At 48.2% G+C, this 25,983-nt stretch overlaps 1 protein-coding gene across 1 annotated transcript; it reads left to right on the forward strand.

Moving 5' to 3' along the window:
• The first annotated feature begins 5,356 nt into the window (after positions 1–5,356).
• SEM1 (SEM1 26S proteasome subunit) lies at positions 5,357–19,457 on the forward strand. Its single transcript, XM_063921353.1, has 3 exons — positions 5,357–5,544; positions 17,094–17,187; positions 19,343–19,457. Exons 1-3 carry the CDS (start codon positions 5,466–5,468, stop codon positions 19,383–19,385), a joined length of 216 nt encoding a protein of 71 aa, XP_063777423.1. The 5' UTR covers positions 5,357–5,465; the 3' UTR covers positions 19,386–19,457.
• Positions 19,458–25,983: the final 6,526 nt, after the last annotated feature.

The following is a 25,983-nucleotide window of genomic DNA, read 5'->3' on the forward strand; positions in this document are numbered from 1 at the left end:
AAAAATTCTGCACCACCAAATTCAAGGTATGTGCAAAACATGGGACGTGCTGGAATTTGCCCATATTTAATGCACACACAATATTGCTGGCGTTGTCCGATGCCACAAATCCACAGGAGAGTCCAATTGGGGTAAGCCATTCCGCGATGATCTTCCTCAGTTGCCGTAAGAGGTTTTCAGCTGTGTGCGTATTCTGGAAAGCGGTGATACAAAGCGTAGCCTGCCTAGGAAAGAGTTGGCGTTTGCGAGATGCTGCTACTGGTGTCGCCGCTGCTGTTCTTGCGGCGGGAGTCCATACATCTACCCAGTGGGCTGTCACAGTCATATAGTCCTGACCCTGCCCTGCTCCACTTGTCCACATGTCCGTGGTTAAGTGGACATTGGGTACAACTGCATTTTTTAGGACACTGGTGAGTCTTTTTCTGACGTCCGTGTACATTCTCGGTATCGCCTGCCTAGAGAAGTGGAACCTAGATGGTATTTGGTAACGGGGGCACACTGCCTCAATAAATTGTCTAGTTCCCTGTGAACTAACGGCGGATACCGGACGCACGTCTAACACCAACATAGTTGTCAAGGACTCAGTTATCCGCTTTGCAGTAGGATGACTGCTGTGATATTTCATCTTCCTCGCAAAGGACTGTTGAACAGTCAATTGCTTACTGGAAGTAGTACAAGTGGGCTTACGACTTCCCCTCTGGGATGACCATCGACTCCCAGCGGCAACAACAGCAGCGCCAGCAGCAGTAGGCGTTACACGCAAGGATGCATCGGAGGAATCCCAGGCAGGAGAGGACTCGTCAGAATTGCCAGTGACATGGCCTGCAGGACTATTGGCATTCCTGGGGAAGGAGGAAATTGACACTGAGGGAGTTGGTGGGGTGGTTTGCGTGAGCTTGGTTACAAGAGGAAGGGATTTACTGGTCAGTGGACTGCTTCCGCTGTCACCCAAAGTTTTTGAACTTGTCACTGACTTATTATGAATGCGCTGCAGGTGACGTATAAGGGAGGATGTTCCGAGGTGGTTAACGTCCTTACCCCTACTTATTACAGCTTGACAAAGGGAACACACGGCTTGACACCTGTTGTCCGCATTTCTGGTGAAATACCTCCACACCGAAGAGCTGATTTTTTTGGTATTTTCACCTGGCATGTCAACGGCCATATTCCTCCCACGGACAACAGGTGTCTCCCCGGGTGCCTGACTTAAACAAACCACCTCACCATCAGAATCCTCCTGGTCAATTTCCTCCCCAGCGCCAGCAACACCCATATCCTCCTCATCCTGGTGTACTTCAACACTGACATCTTCAATCTGACTATCAGGAACTGGACTGCGGGTGCTCCTTCCAGCACTTGCAGGGGGCGTGCAAATGGTGGAAGGCGCATGCTCTTCACGTCCAGTGTTGGGAAGGTCAGGCATCGCAACCGACACAATTGGACTCTCCTTGTGGATTTGGGATTTCAAAGAACGCACAGTTCTTTGCGGTGCTTTTGCCAGCTTGAGTCTTTTCAGTTTTCTAGCGAGAGGCTGAGTGCTTCCATCCTCATGTGAAGCTGAACCACTAGCCATGAACATAGGCCAGGGCCTCAGCCGTTCCTTGCCACTCCGTGTGGTAAATGGCATATTGGCAAGTTTACGCTTCTCCTCCGACAATTTTATTTTAGGTTTTGGAGTCCTTTTTTTACTGATATTTGGTGTTTTGGTTTTGACATGCTCTGTACTATGCCATTGGGCATCGGCCTTGGCAGACGACGTTGCTGGCATTTCATCGTCTCGGCCATGACTAGTGGCAGCAGCTTCAGCACGAGGTGGAAGTGGATCTTGATCTTTCCCTAATTTTGGAACCTCAACATTTTTGTTCTCCATATTTTAATAGGCACAACTAAAAGGCACCTCAGGTAAACAATGGAGATGGATGGATTGGATACTAGTATACAATTATGGACGGGCTGCCGAGTGCCGACACAGAGGTAGCCACAGCCGTGAACTACCGCACTGTACTGTGTCTGCTGCTAATATATAGACTGGTTGATAAAGAGATAGTATACTCGTAACTAGTATGTATGTATAAAGAAAGAAAAAAAAACCACGGTTAGGTGGTATATACAATTATGGACGGGCTGCCGAGTGCCGACACAGAGGTAGCCACAGCCGTGAACTACCGCACTGTACTGTGTCTGCTGCTAATATAGACTGGTTGATAAAGAGATAGTATACTCGTAACTAGTATGTATGTATAAAGAAAGAAAAAAAAACCACGGTTAGGTGGTATATACAATTATGGACGGGCTGCCGAGTGCCGACACAGAGGTAGCCACAGCCGTGAACTACCGCACTGTACTGTGTCTGCTGCTAATATATAGACTGGTTGATAAAGAGATAGTATACTCGTAACTAGTATGTATGTATAAAGAAAGAAAAAAAAACCACGGTTAGGTGGTATATACAATTATGGACGGGCTGCCGAGTGCCGACACAGAGGTAGCCACAGCCGTGAACTACCGCACTGTACTGTGTCTGCTGCTAATATAGACTGGTTGATAAAGAGATAGTATACTCGTAACTAGTATGTATGTATAAAGAAAGAAAAAAAAAACCACGGTTAGGTGGTATATACAATTATGGACGGGCTGCCGAGTGCCGACACAGAGGTAGCCACAGCCGTGAACTACCGCACTGTACTGTGTCTGCTGCTAATATATAGACTGGTTGATAAAGAGATAGTATACTCGTAACTAGTATGTATGTATAAAGAAAGAAAAAAAAACCACGGTTAGGTGGTATATACAATTATGGACGGGCTGCCGAGTGCCGACACAGAGGTAGCCACAGCCGTGAACTACCGCACTGTACTGTGTCTGCTGCTAATATATAGACTGGTTGATAAAGAGATAGTATACTCGTAACTAGTATGTATGTATAAAGAAAGAAAAAAAAACCACGGTTAGGTGGTATATACAATTATGGACGGGCTGCCGAGTGCCGACACAGAGGTAGCCACAGCCGTGAACTACCGCACTGTACTGTGTCTGCTGCTAATATATAGACTGGTTGATAAAGAGATAGTATACTCGTAACTAGTATGTATGTATAAAGAAAGAAAAATAAACCACGGTTAGGTGGTATATACAATTATGGACGGGCTGCCGAGTGCCGACACAGAGGTAGCCACAGCCGTGAACTACCGCACTGTACTGTGTCTGCTGCTAATATATAGACTGGTTGATAAAGAGATAGTATACTCGTAACTAGTATGTATGTATAAAGAAAGAAAAAAAAACCACGGTTAGGTGGTATATACAATTATGGACGGGCTGCCGAGTGCCGACACAGAGGTAGCCACAGCCGTGAACTACCGCACTGTACTGTGTCTGCTGCTAATATATAGACTGGTTGATAAAGAGATAGTATACTCGTAACTAGTATGTATGTATAAAGAAAGAAAAAAAAACCACGGTTAGGTGGTATATACAATTATGGACGGGCTGCCGAGTGCCGACACAGAGGTAGCCACAGCCGTGAACTACCGCACTGTACTGTGTCTGCTGCTAATATATAGACTGGTTGATAAAGAGATAGTATACTCGTAACTAGTATGTATGTATAAAGAAAGAAAAAAAAACCACGGTTAGGTGGTATATACAATTATGGACGGGCTGCCGAGTGCCGACACAGAGGTAGCCACAGCCGTGAACTACCGCACTGTACTGTGTCTGCTGCTAATATATAGACTGGTTGATAAAGAGATAGTATACTCGTAACTAGTATGTATGTATAAAGAAAGAAAAAAAAACCACGGTTAGGTGGTATATACAATTATGGACGGGCTGCCGAGTGCCGACACAGAGGTAGCCACAGCCGTGAACTACCGCACTGTACTGTGTCTGCTGCTAATATAGACTGGTTGATAAAGAGATAGTATACTACTAATATTATATATACTGGTGGTCAGGTCACTGGTCACTAGTCACACTGGCAGTGGCACTCCTGCAGCAAAAGTGTGCACTGTTTAATTTTAATATAATATTATGTACTCCTGGCTCCTGCTATAACCTATAACTGGCACTGCAGTAGTGCTCCCCAGTCTCCCCCACAATTATAAGCTGTGTGAGCTGAGCAGTCAGACAGATATATAATATATATAGATGATGCAGCACACTGGCCTGAGCCTGAGCAGTGCACACAGATATGGTATGTGACTGACTGAGTCACTGTATCGCTTTTTTCAGGCAGAGAACGGATATATTAAATAAACTGCACTGTGTGTCTGGTGGTCACTCACTATATAATATATTATGTACTCCTGGCTCCTGCTATAACCTATAACTGGCACTGCAGTAGTGCTCCCCAGTCTCCCCCACAATTATAAGCTGTGTGAGCTGAGCAGTCAGACAGATATATATAATATTATATATATAGATGATGCAGCACACTGGCCTGAGCCTGAGCAGTGCACACAGATATGGTATGTGACTGAGTCACTGTGTGCTGTGTATCGCTTTTTTCAGGCAGAGAACGGATTATAAATAAAACTGGTGGTCACTGGTCACTATCAGCAAAACTCTGCACTGTACTGAGTAGTGAGTACTCCTAATGCTCCCCAAAATTAGTAAATCAAGTGTCTCTCTAATCTATTCTAAACGGAGAGGACGCCAGCCACGTCCTCTCCCTATCAATCTCAATGCACGTGTGAAAATGGCGGCGACGCGCGGCTCCTTATATAGAATCCGAGTCTCGCGATAGAATCCGAGCCTCGCGAGAATCCGACAACGTCATGATGACGTTCGGGCGCGCTCGGGTTAACCGAGCAAGGCGGGAAGATCCGAGTCGCTCGGACCCGTGAAAAAAAACATGAAGTTCTGGCGGGTTCGGATTCAGAGAAACCGAACCCGCTCATCTCTAATAATTTTAGGTGTTTTTTTTTTTTTTTTCATTTTCAAGACATAAAAAAACCAAGGTTTTATGTACATATACTTTGCCCATACTTGCCTACCTGACCCTCTCCATGAGGGAGAAAATGCTCTGTTCCTGGACTTTCCTGGTAATGTATGATTGCCATCACCTGTGGTGAAACACCTTTCTTATCAATTAACTAGCTCACCACAGGTGATGGCAATCATACATTACCAGGAAAGTCCAGGAACAGAGCATTTTCTCCCTCATGGAGAGGGTCAGGTAGGCAAGTATGACTTTGCCAGTTGTCACCATGGCTAGAATAGCCACAATGGTCTTCACTCTTCAGCACTGCGGTTTTGCGCATGCGCTTCATGCCGCCTGTTCATCTGCTTCCGCCAACCAGTTTTGCGCATGCGTCCCACGACTGACGGGACGCCGGCTTCCGCCAGCCACTTCTACGCAGGCGTGCCAGCCAGAGAGGAGTTCCGTTTCCGGTTACTGTGCAAATTCTAGAGAACGCAGCAGCAGCGCAGAACCGGGTGGGATATTGTACCCTGTGTCCGGGATGAGCACCGAGAAGAAGCCGCAGGTGGACTTAGGGCTGCTGGAGGAGGACGATGAATTCGAGGAGTTCCCTACTGAAGGTGAGGAGGGAGGGGGGCCTGGACGTGAGGGGCCAGCGTGGGCCTACCGAGTCCTGAAGCTCGGTCACCATCAGGCTGTGTATCTGCTGCACACGGTGTCCCCTGATCATCTTACACCCATTCATTGCTGAGGAACCACAAGTGCCAGCATGCCCTGCCAGCCATAACCCCATAGGGGTTGCCCTGAGACTTGTAGTTCCCAACAGCTGTAGAGCCACCGGTATCTCAGCCTGCGTTACTGGGATAGAGTCGCGGATATTATGGTGGTGGTGTATCTCCTTGGGGCCCCCTAATCAAGTGATGGGGAACCTTTGGTACTCCAGCTGTTGTTGAACTACACATCCCAGCATGCCCTGCTACAGTTTTGCTATTTGGCCATGCTAAAACTGTAGCAGGGCATGCTGGGATGTGTAGTTCAACAACAGCTGGCGTACCAAAGGTTCCCCAATCACTGCGGCCTAGTCCACGGCTTTATCATCCCCGCCTTGCTTGTTTTCTGCCACAACCATAAAATGTAATTTAAAATTGGTAAAAACATTTTATACTTAAGGTGGCACTTATTAGAATCTTGATCATACCCGGTGGTAAGGTGGTGGTGGGATGGGGGGGGTGTGTATTAGAAGAGTGATGGGTAACAGGTGGCCTTAGGGCCCCATGCCATCCTCAAAACAGTCGCCTGCATTAGGTCGCCCGTTGCTGCCTTAGAAGTGGGCCGTACTGAGCAGTTGGGAAGTCTGGTGAGCGTAAACATTTTAAGAGAGGTATGGAGAACATGAGGAGGGGTAAGAGAAGGGGAGCAATGGATCTCTGCTGTTCATTAGTTACTCGCCAGCAGCTAATGGTTTTCATTCTCTGCAGCCCTGTCCTGTGTTTGGGGAGTGTACAGTTATTCTGCTAGAATATAGAAAAAATTACCAAGTTGCGCTAGACAATCAAATAAAAAAGCATTTATTTTAATGCATAAAATGTATTATGATAACAACAATTCTCCCGGGAGTACAATACACACTTTAAAATGACATCTCTATAACTATGAACCTACTGCTAATTTTATAACAGAAGTACAAATTAGTACCATTCCAGAGCTTATGACCCCAGGGATCTCACTTTAAACAGAATCTTACCAACAGAAATGATTAATATCTGTTTAAAATAAAAAATAAAAAGTCTGTGTTGACATACATAAACTCACTTGGTCCACATGAATACCGAACAGTCCTGATCATAGATAACTGTGAGCTTGATCCAATGATCCTGTAGTAGACCGGACTTTTATAACCATAAATAGAAACTTATGTAGTTGATGCTGTGAGCAAAAGCATAATTGGTGAACCACTGGCCGTTGTGACAAGGGGGAGAGCACGGAGCAATGTTGCTGTGGTCAGCCGCTGGCCCCTGCACGGGGAGTGGAAAGCCGTACCTGAAGTACCGCCGGACTGGATGAAATGCGGCTGTGTATAGCTGAAACGTGGCTGCAGTATCCGGACGGTTGGCTGTTAGCTTGCGTGGCACAATGTATGGGCTCTCAACAGCAGGCGGCTGACCTGTGCTCCCACGGGCAGCTCCGATTGAGCCTCCCTGCAGGATACAGGTGCCTATTGTTGCTAACTTCACTTGGAGCCTCATCCAGCCTGATTCTGTGCGGGAGATCAGCTTTCTTCATTATTGCTGCTACTACGGTATACCACTGATTACGGACCAGCCGCCGCCTGAGTGTTCATCTACCTTCTATACACACTGGCAATTGCAGGGAGGCTCAATCGGAGCTGCCCGTGGGAGCACAGGTCAGCCGCCTGCTGTTGAGAGCCCATACATTGTGCCACGCAAGGTAACAGCCAACCGTCCGGATACTGCAGCCACGTGTCAGCTATACACAGCCGCATTTCATCCAGTCCGGCGGTCACTTCAGGTACGGCTTTCCACTCCCCGTGCAGGGGCCAGCGGCTGACCGCAGCAACATCGCTCCGGGCTCTCCCCCTTGTCACAGCGGCCAGTGGTTTACCAATTATGCTTTTGCTCACAGCATCAACTACATAAGTTTCTATTTATGGTTATAAAAGTCCAGTCTACTACAGGATCATTGGATCAAGCTCACAGTTATCTATGATCAGGACTGTTCGGTATTCATGTGGACCAAGTGAGTTTATGTATGTCAACATAGACTTTTTATTTTTTATTTTAAACAGATATTAATCATTTCTGTTGGTAAGATTCTGTTTAAAGTGAGATCCCTGGGGTCATAAGCTCTGGAATGGTACTAATTTGTACTTCTGTTATAAAATTAGCAGTAGGTTCATAGTTATAGAGATGTCATTTTAAAGTGTGTATTGTACTCCCGGGAGAATTGTTGTTATCATAATACATTTTATGCATTAAAATAAATGCTTTTCTCTGACGTCCTAAGTGGATGCTGGGGACTCCGTCAGGACCATGGGGATTAGCGGCTCCGCAGGAGACAGGGCACAAAACTAAAGCTTTAGGATCAGGTGGTGTGTACTGGCTCCTCCCCCTATGACCCTCCTCCAAGCCTGTTAGGTTTTTGTGCCCGTCCGAGCAGGGTGCAATCTAGGTGGCTCTCTTAAGGAGCTGCTTAGAAAAAGTTTTTAGGTTTCTTATTTTCAGTGAGTCCTGCTGGCAACAGGCTCACTGCATCGAGGGACTTAGGGGAGAGAAGTTCAACTCACCTGCGTGCAGGATGGATTGGCTTCTTAGGCTACTGGACACCATTAGCTCCAGAGGGAGTCGGAACACAGGTCTCACCCTGGGGTTCGTCCCGGAGCCGCGCCGCCGACCCCCCTTGCAGATGCTGAAGATTGAAGGTCCAGAAACCGGCGGCAGAAGGCTTTTCAGTCTTCATGAAGGTAGCGCACAGCACTGCAGCTGTGCGCCATTGTTGTCACACACTTCACACCAACGGTCACGGAGGGTGCAGGGCGTTGCTGGGGGCGCCCTGGGCAGCAATGTATAATACCTTATTCTGGCTAAAAATACATCACATATAGCCCTGGAGGCTATATGGATGTATTTAACCCCTGCCAGGTCTCAGAAAAACGGGAGAAGAAGCCCGCCGAAAAGGGGGCGGGGCCTATTCTCCTCAGCACACAGCGCCATTTTCCCTCACAGAAATGCTGGTGGGAAGGCTCCCAGGCTCTCCCCTGCACTGCACTACAGAAACAGGGTTAAAACAGAGAGGGGGGGGCACTTATTTGGCGATATGTATATATATATATATTAAAATGCTATAAGGGAAAAACACTTATATAAAGGTTGTCCCTGTATAATATAGCGTTTTTGGTGTGTGCTGGCAAACTCTCCCTCTGTCTCCCCAAAGGGCTAGTGGGGTCCTGTCCTCTATCAGAGCATTCCCTGTGTGTGTGCTGTGTGTCGGTACTTGTGTGTCGACATGTATGAGGACGATGTTGGTGAGGAGGCGGAGCAATTGCCGGTAATGGTGATGTCACTCTCTAGGGAGTCGACACCGGAATGGATGGCTTAATTAAGGAATTACGTGATAATGTCAACACGCTGCAAGGTCGGTTGACGACATGAGACGGCCGGCAAACCAATTAGTACCTGTCCAGGCGTCTAAAACACCGTCAGGGGCGTTAAAACGTCCTTTTTACCTCAGTCGGTCGACACAGACACGGACACTGACTCCAGTGTCGACGGTGAAGAAACAAACGTATTTTCCTTTAGGGCCACACGTTACTTGTTAAGGGCAATCAAGGAGATGTTACATATTTCTGATACTACAAGTACCACAAAAAAGGGTATTATGTGGAGTGTGAAAAAACTACATGTGGTTTTTCCTGAATCAGATAAATTAAATGAAGTGTGTGATGATGCGTGGGTTTCCCCCGATAGAAAATTATGGGCGGTATACCCTTTCCCGCCAGAAATTATGGCGCGTTGGGAAACACACCTTAGGGTGGATAAGGCGCTCACACGCTTATAAAAACAAGTGGCGTTACCGTCTCCAGATACGGACGCCCTCAAGGAGCCAACTGATAGGAGGTTGGAAAATATCCTAAAAAGTATATACACACATACTGGTGTTATACTGCGACCAGCGATCGCCTCAGCCTGGATGGGCAGCGCTGGGGTGGCTTGGTCGGATTCCCTGACTGGAAATATTGATACCCTTGACAGGGACAGTATTTTATTGACTATAGAGCATTTAAAAGATGCATTTCTATATATGCGAAACTCTGGCATCAAGAGTAAGTGCGATGTCCATATCTGCCAGACGATGTTTATGGACACGACAGTGGTCAGGTGATGCAGATTCCAAACGGCACATGGAAGTATTGCCGTATAAAGGGGAGGAGTTATTTGGGGTCGGTCCATCGGACCTGGTGGCCACGGCAACAGCTAGAAAATCCACCTTTTTTACCCCAAGTCACATCTCAGCAGAAAAAGACATAGTCTTTTCAGCCTCAGTCCTTTCGTCCCCATAATATCTGCCCAGGGATAGAGGTAAGGGAAGAAGACTGCAGCAGGCAGCCCATTCCCAGGAACAGAAGCCTTCCACCGCTTCTGCCAAGTCCTCAGCATGACGCTGGGGCCGTACAAACAGGTGCGGTGGGGGGTCGTCTCAAGAGTTTCAGCACGCAGTGGGCTCACTCGCAAGTGGACCCCTGGATCCTACAAGTAGTATCCCAGGGGTACAGATTGGAAATTCGAGACGTCTCCCCCTCGCAGGTTCCTGAAGTTTGCTTTACCAACGTCTACCTCCGACAGGGAGGCAGTATTGGAAACAATTCACAAGCTGTATTCCCAGCAGGTGATAATCAAAGTACCCCTCCTACAACAAGTAAAGGGGTATTATTCCACACTATATTGTGGTACTGAAGCCAGACGGCTCGGTGAGACCTATTCTAAATGGAGTCACTCAGAGCAGTGATAGCGAACCAGGAAGAAGGGGACTATATGGTGTCCCTGGACATCAAGGATGCTTACCTCCATGTCCAAATTTGCCCTTCTCACAAAGGGTACCTCAGGTTCGTGGTACAAAACTGTCACTATCAGTTTCAGACGCTGCCGTTTGGATTGTCTACGGCACCCCGGGTCTTTACCAAGGTAATGGCCGAAATGATGATTCTTCTTCAAAGAAAAGGCGTCTTAATTATCCCTTACTTGGACGATCTCCTGATAAGGGCAAGGTCCAGAGAACAGTTGGAGGTCTGAGTAGCACTATCTCAAGTAGTTCTACGACAGCACGGGTGGATTCTAAATATTCCAAAATCGCAGCTGTCTCCGACGACACGTCTGCTGTCCCTAGGGATGATTCTGGACACAGTCCAGAAAAAGGTGTTTCTCCCGGAGGAGAAAGCCAGGGAGTTATCCGAGCTAGTCAGGATCCTCCAAAAAACCAGGAAAAGTGTCAGTGCATCATTGCACAAGGGTCCTGGGAAAAATGGTGGCTTCTTACGAAGCGATTCCATTCGGCAGATTTCACGCAAGAACTTTTCAGTGGGATCTGCTGGACAAATGGTCCGGATCGCATCTTCAGATGCATCAGCGGATAACCCTGTCTCCAAGGACAAGGGTGTCTCTTCTGTGGTGGCTGCAGAGTGCTCATCTACTAAAGGGCCACAGTTATGCATTCAGGACTGGGTCCTGGTGACCACGGATTCCAGCTTGAAAGGCTGGGGAGCAGTCACACAAGGAAAAAAAATTTCCAGGGAGTGTGATCAAGTCTGGGGACTTCTCTCCGCATAAATATACTGGAGCTAAGAGCAATTTACAATGCTCTAAGCTTAGCAAGACCTCTGCTTCAAGGTCAGCCGGTATTGATCCAGTGGGACAACATCACGGCAGTCGCCCACGTAAACAGACAGGGCGGCACAAGAAGCAGGAGGACAATGGCAGAAACTGCAAGGATTCTTCGCTGGGCGGAAAATCATGTGATAGCACTGTCAGCAGTTTTCATTCCGGGAGTGGACAACTGGGAAGCAGACTTCCTCAGCACGACCTCCACCCGGGAGAGTGGGGACTTCATCGAGAAGTTTTTTCCACATGATTGTGCACCGTTGGGAAAGACCAAAGGTGGACATGATGGCGTCCCGCCTGAACAAAAAACTGGACAGGTATTGCGCCAGGTCAAGAGACCCTCGGGCAATAGCTGTGGACGTTCTGGTAACACCAGGGGTGTACCAGTCGGTGTATGTGTTCCCTCCTCTGCTTCTCATACCAAAGGTACTGAGAATTATAAGACGTAGAGGAGTAAGAACTATACTCGTGGCTCCGGATGGGCCAAGAAGGACTTGGTACCCGGAACTTCAAGAGATGCTCACAGAGGACTCAGGGCCTCTGCCGATAAGAAGGGACTTGTTTCAGCAAGTACCATGTCTGTTCCAAGACTTACCGCGGCTGCGTTTGACGGCATGGCGGTTGAACGCCGGATCCTAAGGGAAAAAGGCATTCCGGAAGAGGTCATTCCTACCCTGGTCAAAGCCAGGAAGGAGGTGACCGCACAACATTATCACCACATGTGGCGAAAATATGTTGCGTGGTGTGAGGCCAGGAAGGCCCCACGAAGAAATTTCAACTCGGTCGATTCCTGCATTTCCTGCAAACAGGAGTGTCTATGGGCCTCAAATTGGGGTCCATTAAGGTTCAAATTTCGGCCCTGTCGATTTTCTTCCAGAAAGAATTGGCTTCAGTTCCTGAAGTCCAGAAATTTGACAAGGGAGTACTGCATATACAACCCCCTTTTGTGCCTCCAGTGGCACTGTGGGATCTCAACGTAGTCCTGGGATTCCTCAAATCACGTTGGTTTAAACCGCTCAAATCTGTGGATTTGAAATATCTCACATGGAAAGTGACCATGATGTTGGCCCTGGCCTCGGCCAGGCGAGTGTCAGAATTGGCGGCTTTGTCTCACAAAAGCCCATATCTGATTGTCCATTCGGACAGGGCAGAGCTGCGGACTCGTCCCTAGTTTCTCCCTAAGTTGGTGTCAGCGTTTCATCTGAACCAGCTTATTGTGGTACCTGCGGCTACTAGAGACTTGGAGGACTCCAAGTTGCTAGATGTTGTCAGGGCCCTGAAAATATAGATTTCCAGGACGGCTGGAGTCAGGAAAACTGACTTGCTGTTATCCTGTATGCACCCAAAAAACTGGGTGCTCTTGCTTCTAAGCAGAAGATTGCTAGTTGAATGTGTAGTACAATTCAGCTTGCACATTCTGTGGCAGGACTGCCACAGCCAAAATATATAAATGCCCATTCCACAAGGAAGGGGGCTCATCTTGGGCGACTGCCCGAGGGGTCTCGGCTTTACAACTTTGCCGAGCTGCTACTTGGTCAGGGGCACACCCTGGCTGAGGAGGACCTGGAGTTCTCTCATTCGGTGCTGCAGAGTCATCCGCACTCTCCCGCCCGTTTGGGAGCTTTGGTATAATCCCCATGGTCCTGACGGAGTCCCCAGCATCCACTTAGGACGTCAGAGAAAATAAGATTTTACTTACCGATAAATCTATTTCTCGTAGTCCGTAGTGGATGCTGGGCGCCCATCCCAAGTGCGGATTGTCTGCAATACTTGTACATAGTTATTGTTACAAAAAAATCGGGTTGTTATTGTTGTGAGCCGTCTGTTCAGAGGCTCCTACGTTTGTCATACTGTTAACTGGGTTTAGATCACAAGTTATACGGTGTGATTGGTGTGGCTGGTATGAGTCTTACCCGGGATTCAATATCCTTCCTTATTGTGTACGCTCGTCCGGGCACAGTATCCTAACTGAGGCTTGGAGGAGGGTCATAGGGGGAGGAGCCAGTACACACCACCTGATCCTAAAGCTTTAGTTTTGTGCCCTGTCTCCTGCGGAGCCGCTAATCCCCATGGTCCTGACGGAGTCCCCAGCATCCACTACGGACTACGAGAAATAGATTTATCGGTAAGTAAAATCTTATTTTTTATTTGATTGTCTAGCGCAACTTGGTAATTTTTTCTATATAAGTGTGATTTTGGGGATTGGCATTCCCTTCCCAAGCTGCTGCTGATAATCATCTATACACCACCACTCACTGAGCGCTTAGCTAATTTTCCCCTCCTTCAGTTATTCTGCTAGGCCTTATAGGCCCTACACATTGGCCGATCCGTCGCCGAGCTGCCCGACGGCGGATACGGCCGACGGGCGACCCCGCGGCGGGGGGCAGTGACGGGGGGAGTTAAGTTTCCAATATGGAGATCGTCCATATTGGCCTGCATGCACAGCCGACAGGGGACCAGCGATGGAGCCTACACACTGCACGATATGAACGGTATCTCGTTCATTAATGAACGAGATCGTTCATATCGTGCAGTCATGTCGGCCAGTGTGTAGGGCCCTTCAGTCTGCTATTGAAATTACATTTTGTAGTCCTAGTGGATTATTCAGAAATTGGCCACTGCATTATTATTATTGTTTATGTATATGGCGCCACAAGGGATCCGCAGCGCCCATTAGAGTACATAAACAAATAAGCAAAAATAAAAAAAAGCAGTGACTTACAATTCAAGACAATATAGGACAAGTACAGGGTATATAAACATAGCTGCATAAGCAGACAACACTGAAATAAGTATCAGGGCGGCAGAAAACTGAGGGATTTGGTGCTGTCAAAGGGAGTATTGAAAAGAAGATAAGAAAGAGCTGTAAAAGCACATGAGGAAGAGGGCCCTGCTCCTAAAAGCTTACATAAAAGCATGATTAAATGGCACCCAACAGCATGTGGATCTATGGTGCTGCGGATGATTTACCTGTTTTGATAGAAACCAGGGAAACTCGCAGTTCTGTCTCTGGACCCCTGTAGCTAGCTGGGTGACAGTTACAAAGGTGCTCAGCCAATCAGCTGAGATTAAGCTCTCCAGTCCTGGACATCTGCAAACATTGTTTATTTTCTTTAATATTGAACAAAAAAAGCTGATATCATATATGGAGGGAAATCCTGGCTATCAGAATAGTTCAACTCACTCGGGAGGTCCAACAGAAGTTTCTCAATTTTCTTTGCCATATTTCCATGACAATCTATCCCACATCCCATGTATTTTTTTTGCTCAGCATATATTACATGGTGCTGCCTGCTTTGAGGAAGCATGTCTACCGAAGATGTAGCCCTAGGGGTATATTCAATAACTGTCGGAAGCTGCCGTCTTGTCTTCTCTTCCCCCGTCAGCCCCGTCTCCTCCTCTGCTCCCCCCCCCCCACCCCCTGCCGGCGCCGCAGACAGCTCCCTTCCCTCGGCGCCGCTGACAGCAGCAGAACATGACAACAGGAGCGGCCAAATCCGACAGTCGGATTTGTCCGCTCTTTTAAATAGGGGTTGTCGGGTCCATTCCGACAACTGCATGTCGGAATGGACCTGACACTTATTGAATATATCCCTTAGTATTAGTCAAACTGTATTCGCCATTTTATTAAAAATCTTTACCAAGTGCAATTATTTTCATGGCATTTTCTAAGGAATTTTAAGTGTTAACTGCCTTCTATTAAATAACTACAGCCCATTTTGAGTTGGGTTTTGCTATGTGACCGGCGGACCCCTGCATCCGCTGCAGCGTAGCAACCCCTCACAACAGCGGCACCTTAAGTAAAGGTTGAATGAGTTTGACTGTACCTATGCATATCAGTTGTCCTGTCAGTAAGGGGGGAATTCAGTTCAGTATCATGTGTGTCTGACTTTGCCACGATGCACAGCTGCGCACACATCAGCAATTTACTGCTGGCCCTTCATTCCTATGTTTCCTGAGCACCTCAATGGTATGTGATGCAAAACTTGCGATGCTGATGAACGTGATTTGCCAATACAGAACAGCAAACTGCATCCATTGCTGAGAATTTACAGTAATGTGGGTAAAAGCAGTGTACAGATTTGAAGACACCACATTTTTTTTGTAAATTATTTATACCCCTTTTACACCGCCAGCTTTTAACATGGGTTATTGCAAATGAGCGCGCAGAACCGTGTTGCTCCCGGGTGCAATCTACCTCATGCAGTGTGAAAGGAGTGGAACTAAGAAAAATAACTACAAACTGAACCACTGCATCTGTTAGAAATGTCCTAAGACATTGGGGTAAATTTACTAAGATGGGAGTTCTATTTAAGATGGGATGTTGCCCATGGCAACCAATCAGATTCCAGGTATTATCTTCTAGAAGGTGCAGGATAAATGAGAAGTAGAATCTGATTGGTTGCTATGGGCAACATCACATCTTAAATAGAACTCCCATCTTAGTAAATTTACCCCATTGGTTCCCAAACATATTTTTTGAATCACGGTATCAGAATTGTTTTCACGGCACCCCTAGCCCAAAAGTTTCTTATTGAGAAATTTAGAAAGAAATATTAAATTAAGTAAATTGTGTTTTTATGTCATCCTTAGGGTCAGTTGTGTGGTGAGGGACAGGATTCCCTTCTGTTTAGCCACATATTATATGATCGTCAGCCACCAGCACTGGTTTTGCCTGTTACATTGACCATAAATAATTTGAATTGGTCCTGGACCACCAATCCAAGGCACCCCAGCAAGTGTTCCCGAGGCACCCCAGGGAGCCACGGCACACAGATTGAGAACCACTGTCCTACGCATTCTTAAATTAGTTTCTGCTATGGGCAGATATCCTGGTGACACTGAGGTCATGTGATCATTTACAACCAATGTAAATAGAGCTGAATTCTTAATGGCAGTTATGTTACCGACGGACGGTATCCTGGCGGTTAATATACCGACGCTGAGATTATGAAGGGCGCTGCAAGCCCGTTGTCTAAATACTGACGCTGCACGGAATACCGGTGTCACAATACCAATCCACTAGAACGGGTCGGGTCGCCGTCTGGCCGCCGGGGTGGGGTGGGGTCGGAGAGAGAGAGAGAAGGTTAGGTTTAGGCATACTGAACCCTCTTACTGATGTCACAGGGTGTTTCTCGGGAGCTCACTGCTTGGTTTGGGCTGTTCACACTCTCAATAATAATAATATTTTCATGTTTGACTCGATTAGCAGTTCCAACTCGCCACTTTCTCTTCATAACTGAATGACAGGTGGGCGGTTGAAGTGGCGTCCATATAATTGGTAGGTTCCATGAAAACATATCTTTTGTCTGCACATATATGTAATTTGCTGTTGTTAGTAATTAACAGGGTCACTTAAAAGTAAATATGTTGTGCGTTCATGTTCAAGGTTTGGTCATTCTGCCTACTGATAGAATGAGGTCAGCCATCTTTGCTAAATAAGTGAGAAATAGTGTGCTGCTAGCTGTAATCTTTTTTGGGGGGAAGGGGTGGCATCTTTCCAGTCACGTAAGATTACCACACGTTGCTAGTGACACTGCAGACACCCCACAGCTATATTTTTGTAACTCTCCTGTCGATCATCAACTTGTAACATCTGTTCAAAAACATTGGGACATATTTGACGTTCTAGTGGTTATTTAGATCCAGGTATACGTAATCCGCATAGATTGTGCTGACTCAGAGTATCAGTGTGTAGTCTATACTTATTCCCTTGTTTTACCTGACTGATGAAGGTGGTTAGTAACTTACTGATGACGTTCCATGTCGCCTTCCAGACTGGACGGGCTGCGACGAGGATGAAGACTCTCACGTGTGGGAAGATAACTGGGACGATGACAATGTAGAAGATGACTTTTCCAATCAGTTAAGGTAACAATTGACTGACTGTGTCGCTTATCAGATTTGCGCTGACACTCGTGCGATGTCCATGTGGAGAGTGATGGGTATTAATAAAGGACCATTACAGATAGAATACTTGAACTCATTTTTAAAAGAGGCATATTGTGGTTGTAGCAGTTTTCTCTGCACACCAGGCCACCTTCTTATTAAATGATATTGCAATGTCTGCTTATATCTAACTGCAAGATCACTGCAAGATCAGTATCTAGCAGTGTTCATGCTGGCATGTGTAGTTCAACAATGGCTGTAGGGCCGCATGTTGGACACTCCTGTATAACCAACCAGATTTTCTTCTAGTCCACAGGTTCTCAAACTCGGTCCTCAGGACCCCACACAGTGCATGTTTTGCAGGTCTCCTCACAGAATCGCAAGTGAAATAATTAGCTCCACCTGTGGACCTTTTAAAATGTGTCAGTGAATAATGAATACACCTGTGCACTTGCTGGGTTACCTGCAAAACATGCACTGTGTGGGGTCCTGAGGACCGAGTTTGAGAACCCCTGTTCTAGTCCCATTTGTGACGATGATGGTGCACCACCCCCAATAGTCACGCCGGTGGGGCTGCGCCTCATTTTTGGGCGCACACTGCCCCCGCACCCCTGTGGCATGCCCGCTTCCTAGTAGGAACACTTTTTTTAAATAACCATGATCGTGCCTGCCTCTTCCCCGACCCAAACGGTGCTGCAGCTTAGGTGCCAGTGCGACTGTTGTCACGGGAACAGATCAGCACGTGCACAGATCTGAAAACATCGATGATGTACATAAACCATCTTTGAATCAAGCCCAATGAGTGCACGTTTTCCCTGGCTGCTAGACAAAAAAAAGATCCGGCTGGACCCCATTTTGATATTGCATTCCTATTTGTGGCCATAATTATCACAATACAGTATCTCCTTATACAGATTGGTGACAAAGAGCCTGATTCTGAAGTTGTGGTGTCTGCATTGGCATAAATTTGTAGCTACTGTTTATACTGTTCTGTATCCTGCTATGTTCTGTTTTGTTTGTACTGTAGTTTTTTTTGTGCACTTAGGGTGTAATTCAGACTGGATCACGCAGCGATCAGTCTGAATTTCTTTGTGGAGTGCGCACGTGCAGCGGTCGCACTGCACATGCGCACCCCGGGTTGCCCAGTGAGATGCTAAAAGCATCTCGGGGCTGTGATTACCTCTGCCTGATTGACAGACAGAGGTGGTCGCGGGACGTGCTAACGGTGTTAGAACGCCGTCGGCGGTGAACGGTCCGGACAATGCAGGCTTGTCCGGACTGTTGCGGGGGCGGGCCTCGGCGGCTGCGTGACTCATACACAGCCGCTGCAACCCGGGACACAGCGGGGTAGCCCCTCCCAGCGCGCAGGAACTGCGCAGGCAAGGAGCTACGCGCCGGGTACAAAAGCATTGCCGCCGTGTGATGATTTTTCACCCTTGGGGGGAGGGGGGGCAGAGCCAGGAATGCGGGGCAGACTAGCCGAGTGCTGGACATCCCACATCTGAGTAAATCGTAGATGTGCTAAATTTAGCACATCTACAATCAGATCTGAATGACCCCCTTAATGACCTGTTATGCTTGTGCTGCTTATGCACTTAGGGGTCTATTTACTAAACCTTGGACGGAGATAAAGTACCAGCCAATCAGCTCCACACTGCCATGTTACAGGCTTGGTTTGAAAAATGACAGGAGCTGATTGGCTGGTACTTTATTTCCGTCCACTTGCTCTCCATCCAAGGCTTAGTAAATAGACCCCTATATAAGTCATTGCTGAGGCCTTTACATCAATGAGAAGTTAATTCTGATAACTTCATTCCCTGGCCTAAAATATGTATCCATTTACACTTGAGGAATTCAGTGACTGCCGATGCTCCGCTGAGCCTCACCGCGATACAGGGCTGCGCCATATTGGCCCGTTACCATAACGCCGACATTGCAGGTTTTCTTCAAGGCAAAACTGGAAATGCCGACAGACGCAATGTGACGTTGGTGGTGAAGTTATTCTCCCCCCTAGCTGTCGGTATCATAGTGTGTAGTCCACAGACAGGGTATCTGCAGTTCCTGAACAGAAAAGCTGTTTATATTCTGAAGAGGCTGTTGCATAATTTCTACATGATAAATGTCTTCTGTCTTTCAGGGCCGAACTAGAAAAACATGGATACAAAATGGAGACTGCGTAGGAGTAATAAATCTTTGTATTCTTCCGTGTAGATTTTCTTTGTGTTTTACAATAAATAATTTGTTTCTGTGAACGGTGTTTAGTTTTTTTTTTCCCTGCATACTACTGCAGTGTTCACTGTAGGATGCAGGGTGCCATCTGCGAAACCGTGTACTCCTGTGCGTGCCGAAGACGTGGGCATGCCTGAAAAGGTGGCATAACCACCTTGGGAGGACTGTGGCCTCGTGACCCCCCACCCCCCTCCTTTTCATCATTGTGGGGGGCATACCAAGCACTTACAGAGTTGTTGAGCTGCCCCCCAAGCTCTCCCCGCACTGAATAGATGACGTGTTTGAGTGGTATACAGCGTCCCGCTGCTGGAGAAGGCAGGCTGTTTTAGCGGGAGCCTCCTCTAGTATAAACTTGATGTCCTTCGTTTTCCTTTTTGTGAAACAATAAATGTAAAAAAAAAAAACACAGGTGCATATTTTAAGCTATAGTCCAGCAGGAATAAGAAATATCCTTAGTTCCTGTTGTGTGTAAATTCTATGTTCTTCTGTATACAGGTGATATAGGTTGAAACTATGAGGCCCTTCTAAAACAAAGTACAGGCGAGAAGCTTCTCCCCAATAAAGATCCTTGGAATGTTGGTGCTATTGGACAGTGATAAGTCTCACATGTCTCACAGCAGAAGACCTTTGCTTGTAGGGAACGCGTTTCACAGCAAAGTTTAGGTTTTTGTAATAAAAGTTTATTTGTGGGGAGCAATTTATATGTAGGTGGATGAGATTGTTTTTTTTCTCGGTCGGTACACGAGACCAATTTGATACGAGGTAAGAGAAAGTGTTATGTGTAGTTCTAACAGAACATTATGGCACTTTGTGGTAAGCTTATCTCATCGGGGTATACAGGCTACTGATGTGAAGTGAGAGTGTCTGCTGTATAGTGTAATAGACGGTGTACATTATTTAGCGCATTGTGGAACCTCCTGCCTCCTCAACCAGAGAACTGTTTTTGCACAAACGCTTCAGCTGTAGTTCAGTGAATGGCTAGTGAGAGGATTTCAGGGAGGGATTGCTACCGGAATACATACTCTTTACCGGCGGCCGGGATCCTGGCTGTCAAGATACTGACAGTGGCATCCTGGCCGCCAGTATGCTGGCAGCGGGGCAAGCGTTAGAAAGCCCCCTGCGGGCTCGCTGCCTTCGCCACGGGTGGTCTTCTGTATGCCGAATGTCGGGATCCCAGCGCACAGTATACCGGCGCCGGAATTCCAACACCCGGCATACCGACAGATATCATCCCTCGTGGTGGTCCACGACCCCCCTGGAAGGAGAGCTGTCGGTATGCCGGCGGTCGGCCTCCCGGCGTCGGTATGCTGGTCGCCAGGAGCCCGGCCGCCGGCATACCATACTACACCCTTCGCCACACTGTGGGCACGGTTATATTCTACCTCTATGGGTGTCGTGGACACCCACAGAGGGAGAATAGCCTGTGTCGCCGGTTTTCCGGTGGTGGCATTTCACTACCTGTCGGGATTCCGGTGTCAGCGTTGTCTTGTGATTGCCTCACTTGCTACCCAGTGCCGAGTTTAGTATGCAGGACCACGTCTGGTGCCAGGATTTAAAATGAAATTGCCCCCCAGGTATTATGACTGCTGTGGTGCTTTGGAACGTCTCACCCCCTCACTTATCGCCCGTACACCTGACAGTCTGTACCACATCTCATCGTGATTGCTCTAGCTTAGGGCAGTGCAGCGAGCTCAACATCATGAAGTGATGCATTACATTCTGGTGTAGAAAATTGTGACTCACTTTACATCAGTGTGTAAGTGTGCACACTTGGGAAAAGGCTGACCTTAAGATACGGAGTGTGAAAGTCTGGGACAAGCTGTTGTACTCCTGTATTACTGATGCTTTGTATTAAACCATACTCTACATTAGACTATAAGGGTCAGATTTGAATAGGCACATGCTCCTGTTGGAGCCTAGCACAGTGGGGGGGGGGGGGGGGCGCCTGTCTGGATCGCGGCGGTCAGGGTACTGACGCCGGAATCTGGACACCAGCTGAAATACCGGCGGTCGGAGTCCTGACGGCCGGGTGGTTACCCCTCTTGGGTGGTGGTCCACACCACCACCTGGAGGAGAATAAAAACCTGTGGTGACCAAAGGTCACCACCGGACCCAAAGCACGGCAAGCGGATACGCTGCGCTCGGTCGCCGGGATCACGGCTGTTGTGCTCCCGGCGTCGGTCTCCTGACTGCCGGGATCCCAATCGCTGGGATCTCGTACTGATCCCAGCAGGGCCTGGAGAAGGGGATAAAGAAGTGATAAAACAGTGATAGGTGCAAGGTGAATAATGCACCAGCCAATCAGCTCCTAACTGTAATTTCTCTAACGTCCTAGTGGATGCTGGGGACTCCGTAAGGACCATGGGGAATAGACGGGCTCCGCAGGAGACTGGGCACTCTAAAGAAAGATTTAGTATTACCTGGTGTGCACTGGCTCCTCCCTCTATGCCCCTCCTCCAGACCTGTTAGAATCTGTGCCCGGCCAGAGCTGGGTGCTTTTAGTGGGCTCTCCTGAGCTTGCTAATAAAGTATTTTAGTTAGGTTTTTTTATTTTCAGAGAGCTTCTGCTGGCAACAGACTCTCTGCTACGTGGGATTGACGGGAGAGAAGCAAACCTACTAACTGCGGCTAGGTTGCGCTTCTTAGGCTACTGGACACCATTAGCTCCAGAGGGATTGAACACAGGACCTGACCTTGTCGTCCGTTCCCGAAGCCGCGCCGCTGTCCCCCTCGCAGAGCCAGAAGGCAGAAGCAAGAAGACATCGAAATCGGCGGCAGAAGACTCCTGTCTTCACATGAGGTAGCGCACAGCACTGCAGCTGTGCGCCATTGCGCCCACACTACCCACACACTCCGGTCACTGTAGGGTGCAGGGCGCAGGGGGGGGCGCCCTGGGCAGCAATTAGGATACCTCTTGGCAAAAAGACACATATATATACAGCTGGGCACTGTATATATGTACGAGCCCCCGCCGTTTTATTACACAGACCCGGGACAGAAGCCCGTCGCTGAGGGGGCGGGGCCTTCTTCCTCAGCACTAACCAGCGCCATTTTCTCTTCACAGCTCCGCTGAGAGGAAGCTCCCCAGGCTCTCCCCTGCAGTATCAAGGTAGAAAAAGGGTAAAAAGAGAGGGGGGGCACATAAATTTAGGCGCAAATTATAATAAACAGCAGCTACTGGGTAAACACTAAGTTACTGTGTAATCCCTGTGTTATATAGCGCTAGGGTGTGTGCTGGCATACTCTCTCTCTGTCTCCCCAAAAGGCCTTGTGGGGTCCTGTCCTCAATTAGAGCATTCCCTGTGTGGGTGCGGTGTGTCGGTACGTTTGTGTCGACATGTTTGACGAGGACGGTTACGTGGAGGCAGAACAAGTGACTGTGGTGTCGCCGCCGACACCTGATTGGATGGATATGTGGAAGGTGTTAAATGATAACGTAAGCTCCTTGCATAAAAGGTTGGATAATCAGTCAGGGTCTCAACCCGTGTCTGATTCTGCAGCTCAGAGGCCGTCATGGTCTCAAAAGCGCCCACTATCCCAGTTGGTTGACACAGATGTCGACACGGATTCTGACTCCAGTGTCGATGACGATGAGGCAAAGTTGCAGCCTAAAATGACTAAAGCCATCCGATACATGATTATAGCAATGAAGGATGTATTGCACATATCGGAGGAAAACCCTGTCCCTGACAAAAGGGTGTATATGTATGGGGAGAAAAAGCAAGAGGTGACTTTTCCCCCTTCACATGAGTTAAATGAATTATGTGAAAAAGCATGGGATTCCCCCGATAAGAAAGTGCTGATTTCCAAAAGGTTACTTATGGCGTACCCTTTCCCGCCAACGGACAGGATGCGCTGGGAATCCTCCCCTAGGGTAGATAAAGCTCTGACACGCTTATCAAAAAAGGTGGCCCTGCCGTCACAGGATACGGCCGCCCTAAAGGATCCTGCAGATAGGAAGCAGGAAAGTATCCTGAAGTCGGTTTATGCACACTCAGGTACTATACTGAGGCCGGCTATTGCGTCGGCCTGGATGTGTAGTGCTGTAGCAGCATGGACAGATAATCTGTCTGAGGAAATGGATACCTTAGACAAGGATACCATTTTACTGACCCTGGGGCATATAAAAGACGCTGTCCTATATATGAGGGATGCCTAGAGGGACATTTGCCTACTGGGCTCTAGAATAAATGCAATGTCAATTTCTGCCAGAAGGGTCCTGTGGACTCGGCAATTGACAGGTGATGCTGACTCCAAAAAGCACATGGAGGTGTTACCTTACAAGGGTGAGGAATTGTTTGGGGACGGTCTCTCGGACCTAGTTTCCACAGCTACGGCTGGAAAGTCAAACTTTTTGCCATATATTCCCTCACAGCCTAAGAAAGCACCGTATTACCAAATGCAGTCCTTTCGATCACAGAGAAGCAAGAAGGTCAGAGGTGCGTCCTTTCTGGCCAGAGGCAGGGGTAGAGGAAAGAAGCTGCACCATTCAGCTAGTTCCCAGGAACAGAAGTCCTCCCCGGCTTCCACTAAATCCACCGCATGACGCTGGGGCTCCACAGGAGCCAGGAGCGGTGGGGGCGCGTCTCCGAAATTTCAGCCACCAGTGGGTTCGCTCACAGGTGGATCCCTGGGCTATACAGATTTTGTCTCAGGGATACAAGTTGGAATTCGAAGTGATGCCCCCTCGCCGTTACCTCAAATCGGTCCTGCCAGCTTCCCCCGTAGAAAGGGAAGTAGTGTTAGCGGCAATTCATAAGTTATATCTCCAGCAGGTGGTGGTAAAGGTTCCCCTCCTTCAACAAGGAAGAGGATACTATTCCACAATGTTTGTGGTACCGAAACCGGACGGTTCGGTCAGACCCATATTGAATTTAAAATCCCTGAACATTTATCTGAAAAGATTCAAGTTCAAAATGGAATGGCTCAGAGCGGTCATTGCAAGCCTGGAAGAGGGGGATTTTATGGTGTCTCTGGACATCAAGGATGCGTACTTGCATGTCCCCATTTATCCACCTCATCAGGAGTACCTCAGGTTTGTGGTACAGGACTGTCATTACCAATTCCAGACGTTGCCGTTTGGCCTGTCCACGGCACCGAGAATATTTACCAAGGTGATGGCGGAAATGATGGTGCTCCTTCGGAAGCAAGGGGTTACGATTATCCCATACTTGGATGATCTCCTCATAAAGGCGAGGTCCAGGGAGCGGTTGCTGATCAGCGTAGCACTCTCTCAGGAAGTGTTGCAACAGCACGGCTGGATTCTGAATATTCCAAAGTCGCAGCTGATTCCTACGACGCGTCTGCCCTTCCTGGGCATGATTCTGGACACAAACCAGAAAAAGGTGTTTCTCCCGGAGAAGGTTCAGGAGCTCGTGACTCTGGTCAGAGGCCTCCTAAAACCAAAACAGGTATCGGTGCATCACTGCACGCGAGTCCTGGGAAAGATGGTGGCGTCATACGAAGCCATTCCCTTCGGCAGGTTCCATGCGAGGATCTTTCAGTGAGATCTGTTGGACAAGTGGTCCGGATCGCATCTTCAGATGCATCGGCTGATCACCCTGTCCCCCAGGGCCAGGGTGTCTCTTCTGTGGTGGCTGCAAGGTACTCACCTCCTCGAGGGCCGCAGGTTCGGCATACCGGACTGGGTCCTGGTGACCACGGATGCAAGCCTCCGAGGATGGGGGGCAGTCACTCAAGGAAGAAACTTCCAGGGGCTGTGGTCAAGTCAGGAGACTTGTCTGCACATCAATATCCTGGAACTAAGGGCCATATACAACGCCCTGAGTCAAGCGGAGCCTCTGCTTCGAAACAACCAGTGCTGATTCAGTCAGACAACATCACGGCAGTGGCCCATGTGAACCGCCAGGGCGACACAAGAAGCAGGGTGGCAATGGCAGAAGCCACCAGGATTCTTCGTTGGGCGGAGAATCACGTACTAGCACTGTCAGCAGTGTTCATTCCGGGAGTGGACAACTGGGAAGCAGACTTCCTCAGCAGGCACGACCTCCACCCGGGAGAGTGGGGACTTCATCAAGAAGTCTTCACGCAGATTGCAAATCGATGGGAACTGCCACAGGTGGACATGATGGCGTCCCGTCTCAGCAAAAAGCTAAAAAGATATTGCGCCAGGTCAAGGGACCCTCAGGCGATAGCTGTGGACGCACTAGTAACACCGTGGGTTTTCCAGTCGGTCTGTGTTTCCTCCTTTTCCTCTCATACCAAAGGTGCTGAGAATTGTAAGAAAAAGAGTAGAACAATACTCATTGTTCCGGATTGGCCAAGAAGGACTTGGTACCTGGAACTGCAAGAAATGCTCACAGAGGACCCGTGGCCTCTGCCTCTCAGACAGGACCTGTTACAACAAGGGCCCTGTCTGTTCCAAGACTTACCGCGGCTGCGTTTAACGGCATGGCGGTTGAACGCCGGATCCTAGCGGAAAAAGGCATTCCGGATGAAGTTATTCCTACGCTGATAAAGGCTAGGAAGGATGTGACAGCAAAGCATTATCACCGTATATGGCAAAAATATGTTGCTTGGTGTGAGGCC

The sequence above is a fragment of the Pseudophryne corroboree genome, chromosome 5, assembly GCF_028390025.1.
Source record: "Pseudophryne corroboree isolate aPseCor3 chromosome 5, aPseCor3.hap2, whole genome shotgun sequence".
NCBI lineage: Eukaryota > Metazoa > Chordata > Amphibia > Anura > Myobatrachidae > Pseudophryne > Pseudophryne corroboree.